Source organism: Epinephelus moara, chromosome 2, assembly GCF_006386435.1.
Source record: "Epinephelus moara isolate mb chromosome 2, YSFRI_EMoa_1.0, whole genome shotgun sequence".
Classification (NCBI taxonomy): domain Eukaryota; kingdom Metazoa; phylum Chordata; class Actinopteri; order Perciformes; family Serranidae; genus Epinephelus; species Epinephelus moara.
In genome coordinates, this window is record NC_065507.1 from 3488350 (window position 1) to 3495027 (window position 6678).

A 6678-nucleotide genomic window follows, 5' to 3' on the forward strand; every position below is an offset into this window, starting at 1 on the left:
TGCACATAGGCATTGAGGATTGGCATAGGTAGAAGGTGACAAAGCTACCAATGGGTATGGACTAGTTAGATACAATTCTACTAAACTGAATTATGTTGGACTTGACATTTCATTGATTTGATTACCCCTTGTGTATCAGCGTTAAATACAACAGAGATGTACGTTTAGAAATTGAACTCAATTTTAATGTGTTTAAACTTTAATTTATTTGAGTGAATCAACTTGGTCTATATTTAAAAGATATATAAATACATTTCCTTATTTAATACTAATGAAATATCCTACTGTATTTCTTTTCATTCTGTTCAAATGAGGAGGAAGAGGATGAAGAGGAGCTGAGCCCCCTCAGCCCTCCCCCCACCCTGTCCATCACCGAAGAGATCCTGGAGTTCATCAACCAGAGCAGAGCTAGAGAGGGACTGACCGCCATTCACACTGGCACAACGGTTAGAAAACATTTATCTCTATCATTATTAATATTAGGCTCTTCAAGTACCACCAATATGGCCGCCATTGAAATACAGCCAGCCCACCCTTTTCAGCTCCAGACAGTTCATGCAGGAGGCAGGTTTTTTCCAATCAGAAGATTATTTTATTGTTGACTGTCATCAGTCACGGTCACTCTGCACAAAGAAAGAGCACTAGAACTATGGGCGGGAATCAAGATCAAAATTTATTGTCATTTCATTTCAGCCCAGTGGTAAACGAACTATAGTTTGAGAACCAGTCGAGCCAAAAATGCACTGTTCATTTGTTTATTTAAAGTTCATTAGTATTTAAGGTCTTGCATGTCCAAATCCTTGGGTACCTAGCAATGCACCTAACAAGTGTGAAGTAGATCGGATAAACGGTTCTGGAGATATGTGAAGGACCCACGAGATTCCTTGCTTAATAATTAGATTTATATATGTTTTATTCTTACAGATGGACATCCCCCAGATATCCTGTGAAACAACTATTGCTTTTATACAAACTGTGGTAGAGTCATTTTAATACACTGCTTTCTTACTTTTCTTCCAGGAGCAGGTCCTGGATCAGCCCAAAGAGAGCCAGCCACCATCTAACCAGACCAACTTCACCTGCCCACTGCCCCCAGCCGCCTGCCCCTCCAGCCCAGAACAAGGATCCACGATGCAACTGGAGCAGGAAGGAGCAGAGAAGGAGAACGAAAGCCCTCTCCAGAGTCAGACAGGTGGCTCTGGGGAGGAGAACAAACCTGAAAATGAGACAATTACAAACGAAGTCCAGGAAATTCCAGATGCAACAAGTCAAGTGGAAAAGGGAGTGGAAGCGGACGTAGAGACACAAGGAGAAGTGGTAGAAAAACAGAAAGAAGAGGAGAAAAGAAGGGATGAAGGAGAAGGAGAAGGCATCATCCCTGCCCCGACATCACATCATCATCCCTCCATCTCAGCAGAGGAAGAAAGAGAAAACAGCAGCAGCTGTCAGTCAACTAAAGAAGAGGTGAACACGGAGGTCATGACTTCCTCCTCAAATCAAGATCTTCCTCAACACCCCATTCAGAGATGCCAGCCAACAAGAGGCTCCCACCTAACCAAGCGTGACAAGAAGATCATCGAAAAGATCAGGAGTTATTACGAGGCAGCAGCCGAGGCTGAAGAGGACGTGGCAGAGGAGGAAGATGAACAGGAAGAGGGAGCAGCATCAAGGAGGAGAAACAGTTTCTCTCAAATCCCATCTGGCTTGGTAAAGGAGTCAGTATCACGCTTTGATGTTAGCGGGCACCCGGGGGAGCCAGAGAGTGGAAGAAGCAAGTATGACACAAGTGAAGCGATCGATACAGTGACTGATCGAGAGACAGAGCCCTGTTCCCCAACTGGTCCCATCTCTTCACCTACCCTGCTCCCAGTAGATGCAGAGAATGATGGACAGGCAGATGAGCCAATCAGCTCGTTGGATTTTGATGCAGAGTCCCCAATCTCACCACCCTCAACTGTGACACAGGACAAGGAGACCCCAAACCAAGTGGGTCTGGATCTACAGTTGAATCCAAAAGAGCCTGATGGAAAAGAGGCTGAGATACAGAACAAAAATGTGAAAGTTTGCAAAGGACCATCGGAGCAAAGACAGGATGAAAAACAGGAAGGGAAGACAAGTGTTGTGGCTACTAGGGAGCATGGTGGAAACTCTCTGCAAGGAGAGGAGCCAACTATTACAAAACAGTCCAAGAACCAAGATGAAATACTCAAAAGCAGTGCTGGAAACCAGGTTGTTATTAATGGGCAAGAACCCAGCCAAGAAGGCCCAGCAGAACCAAATGGAAGCCACAAGGAAACCCCTGCACCTCAGCCACCTGCAGAGCAATGTCAAAAAAATGAGGCCAAAACTCACTCCAACTGGACAAAAACCAAACAAGCCAAGACCAGCGGGAACCTTGAGGGTCTTCCTAGTCAGATAAAAGTGGGCCGATGGTCCCGCCACTCCAGGATCGTCACCTCTAACCGGGTCTTGTTTGAGAGCATGGGATCAGATGTCGCTGGTATTGGGTTATTTGAGGCCAGCCCTGTGGCGGACCCCATGCTAATGGAAAACTCAGAGCGTATTCTGAGCAAGGTCCAAACATTGGCCCGGATGTACAGTGCCAAAGCCAGCACCATGAAGGTCCCACTGCATCAGAAGCGGGCCAGCGCTTTATGGAACCAGTCATGGGGCTCAGGTCGACTTTCTGGACACTCAACTCAGACCCAAACGGAAAGCCAGTCAGGTCAGACCCAAATACAGACCTCAACTAAGTACCGGCAGCAAACACAGTACCAGATGGAAGTCAGTCAATCTGAGATCCACTCACAGACCAAATATGGAACCCAAACTCACTCCGAGACCAAAGTTCAGAGACAAACTATAACACAAATGAGGCAGCAGTCGCAGATCCAAACCAAAAGCCAGATGTGGAGTCAGACACAGTACCAAAGCCAGAACCAGACCAGGGCTTACAGCCAGGACCAGACCCAAACCATGAGCCGGAAGGACCAAACGATGATCAAAAGAGCAGAGTGCCTGACAAATGGTAGGTTCCTAAAACTTCAAGATTATGTCACTCTTGGAGAGAAGTGTTGGACTGACCAATATTGCCATCCTGAACTAATCTCTCTATGCTCTAAAGTGCATTTCTTAGATATTTGTTCTCTGTTGTTCTCTTCTAGATTTCCAGGAGACACCGATTTCCCCCTGTGAGCCTCTGATGTTTGGTCACGTGTATGTCAAAGAGCAGTCGACCCCAGCTTGTCACCAGACAAATGGATTCACCCTCTCCAGGCCCAGGGACTTCATCTCTGCCTTGTCCAAAGAAAAAGACTCCAGTGTGGGTTGTAGATCAGGTGACAATTCCCAGATTTCCACAATGCCTGTTGAAAATCCACCCACTTCACTGAAAGACCAGTTATCCACTCAGCCCCAGGCAAACAGCTTCAACCCCAGGCACACCTCCACTGACATGTCATCGGCCTCTACAGCATCCAGACATCACCTCAGAACACAACCTGAAGATCAGAGCTCCAGTTTGTGCTGCTCTTCCAGTAACAGCACCTTGACGTCAACCATGAACGGGGAGGTTTATTCAGACACTGAAGAGACAGAGAGAAGAGACAGGTATGTGGATAATATTAACAGAATATGGGGGGAGTGATTCACCTGGAGGAGGGCAGGCTCCGGAGCTTCGGTCAGCGGCTTTAGCAGCTGAAATTAATCCAGCACAAACCCACCAGTGCCTGGTGTCACAGCGGGTTGGTAGCCAGTATCAGGTCTAACCTGTGTAATGGCAGCAACAGAAAGTTTGCTGATCCAGTGGGAGTCGGGCTGTCCGGTCCACCGGAGCTGGAGTCTGCGCTGATTGGATTTTGGTTTCTTCGGCTGATTACTAGATTCTCCGGAGCTGCTGCCTGCTCTCCTTCTAGCTAGGTGGTCTGAAGTGGCAGGGACTGAGGCAGTGGAAGCACTGTGATTCAAGGCTCTAGCTAACATGAGCTACGTAATCATGAACTCAAAGCAGCAGCTGTGAATCTTTGGCTCCAGTTAGCAGAAGGCTAAATGATTAGCAACATTTTATCTCCATCTCTGAAACACTTTGCTGATAGCGACACGTTTGAATTGGTTTATTGTCAGACTCTCTTTTTGATAAGTCCGTCTTTTTTTTCAGAGTTGCTTTGCAGTGTGGGCAGTTGTTTTCAATGCTGGAATAGCAACTTTGCAGGATTCTCCTCTATTAAATCAGACCTTCACCATCTAAAGAGATGTGCATGCACATCAGCATTTGTAGAACAAACTGCCTACCCAACTTTAAACTCATAAATTATTAAGTGCAGTGGCTTGTAAAGGTGTCATGACATCTTCAGTATAAGACCTCATTTTCCTAATCTTTACTTAGACACACATTGGGAGTGCTGAACTTGGCAAAAGAGACCTAAAACTACTGGTGGAAGAATGTTAACAAGGCAAGATATGGCAGATTTCCCATTCTCAGAGTTTTTGTGTAACTGGCAACCAGCAGAAGAACTGCAGCCTAGGATGCCATCATTCCGCTTTCACCATTACATCATTTTGCTTTATGTGTGTTAACATTTTGTGTCATTTTTCAGGTGTTCCCTCTTGACTCTTTCAGTCTTGAGTAATGTTTTAAAGACACTGTTTGATTCTCCTCTTGTTTGTTTGCAGGTCAGAGCTGAGTGGTCGACGCCCTGTTTACTCAGTCAGAGAGGAGACTGTAAACATCATGACCCAGCCAGCATGCTCACGGCCAAACATCTGTGCTCACAGCATACCACAGTGGGAAATCTCCAAAGATGGACATGAGCAGTACAAATATAAGCAGAATTTACCAGCTGCCCAAGATAAACATGCATCAGAGCACAAAATTTCCACAGGACATACTGACAGCAGAGATATGTTAACCAAAGATGTGCAGAGTGTTCATGCAGGGCCTGAATACTTGGTTTGCACAGGACCCGTGGATGGAGAGGCATCCCCAGGAGACCTGGTACTGATGGTAGCATCTACACAGATGCAGGCTCCTTCAGAATACCACAGGTCCACAGTGCCTCACCCAGGACTCGCTGGAGAGCAGTCCCAGAGGGTAACACTTAACCTGGCAGAGGGAGGCACCAACGCGCCGGGGGTCTCTGTAGGGTCAACGAGAGATGCGAGCGAGCAGATGAAATTCAATGAGACACAGTATGATTCTTTATCTCAGCCCAGGATGATCCTACAAGGTTCAGCAGTGATCTTTACAGAAGAGACACCTTATTACAGATCCCCAGGGGAATTGGTTGTTCCACCAAACCTGAGTCAGCCTTTGCACTTGACCTTTGACCTCTCACAGGTTTCTGGTCATACAGTCACAGAAACCCCAGAGGATCACAAAGCAAGAGCACCAAGTCCGTGGTCATCAGTTCAGAACTCAGAATCAAATCCTCCCCGACCACGTCCTCCATCTGTGCAGTCCGTAGACCGTCTACCAACATTCACCAGCCAGAGACCGCAGGACTTACCCTCTGCACTGGGGACACAGGCTCCGTCTAACACCAGGTATGCCTCTGTCAGATCACTGTTATTACTACCCACAACAACTTCTCCACAGCTTTTCAGCCCCCTCAGGAAGTTGCAATGTTGTGATTGCTACAACTAACAGAAAATTCAACCATCCTCATGGATTCTGCTCAACCTCGCAACTTTGGCCCATCATCCAACTTTTTTGTAAATTTAACCAGTTGTTATGGTTTCGCACAACATTTATCCACAGAAATAACTGCTAAAGAAAGTGTAAGGCAGTTCCCTGATGTTCTGCACAATGACGGGGTAAAATGGTGATTTGCACTGCCTGCAGGGTTTTGGTAGAACACAAATGAAAATCCTTAATGGACAAACACACTCAGAGGATGGCTGACAAATCGCCACGACAGAATCTGTTGCATCCAGATTTATTGCTGAAGAAATCAAGACTGAAGGAATACTTCACCTGCAAAATGACCATTTGTATATGAATTACTCACCAAGTGTGTTATCTTGAATTGGTGAGGAAACCTTCGTTTATCTTGCATGACTCCACAGTAAATGATGAATTCAAAAAAGGCAAATATTCCCCATGAACTTAGATCAAACGGGGCCGTGTTTAACAACAGCAAAACTACATAAAAACATCTGTTTACAAACTCTCACATAATGCCAGGGCCACACCGCCCGCGGAAGCGCTGCGAATAGCATCGAAGCGAAGCCAGTTTCCTTTCAGCGGCCATGTTAACCGATTGTGTCATCCACGCTGGCCGCGCCGCGCAGCTCCACGGTTGGCCATGCAGCGATTGTTTCGGCGTCTGGTCTATTTTCTGCTCGAGCCGCGAGTGAATGTGTCAAGCCGGGCAGGAAGTCAAACAAATGAACAACAACAGCATCCGGTCAATTTTCACAATAAAACAAATTTCAAAATAAAACACCCCGTTTGACAAATGCGATGTACAGTGGTGTGAAAAAGTGTTTGCCCCCTTCCTGATTTCTTACTTTTTTGCATGTTTTCCACACTTAAATGTTTCAGATCATCAAACAAATTTAAACATTAGTCAAAGATAACACAAGTAAACACAAAATGCAGTTTTTAAATGAAGGGTTTTATTAATGAGGAAGAAAAAAATCCAAAGCTACATGGCCCTGTGTGAAAAAGTGTTTGCCCCC

At 45.9% G+C, this 6678-nt stretch overlaps 1 protein-coding gene across 1 annotated transcript in view; it reads left to right on the forward strand.

Annotated features, from left to right (window-relative positions):
- plekhg2 (pleckstrin homology domain containing, family G (with RhoGef domain) member 2) overlaps window positions 1–6678 on the forward strand; it is a 138349-nt gene that overhangs the window by 119306 nt on the left and 12365 nt on the right. The window contains exons 20-23 of the mRNA XM_050061866.1: window positions 318–446; window positions 1021–3028; window positions 3165–3609; window positions 4672–5541. Coding sequence (XP_049917823.1) covers window positions 318–446; window positions 1021–3028; window positions 3165–3609; window positions 4672–5541 — 3452 coding nt within the window. The remainder of the gene's footprint in view (window positions 1–317; window positions 447–1020; window positions 3029–3164; window positions 3610–4671; window positions 5542–6678) is intronic.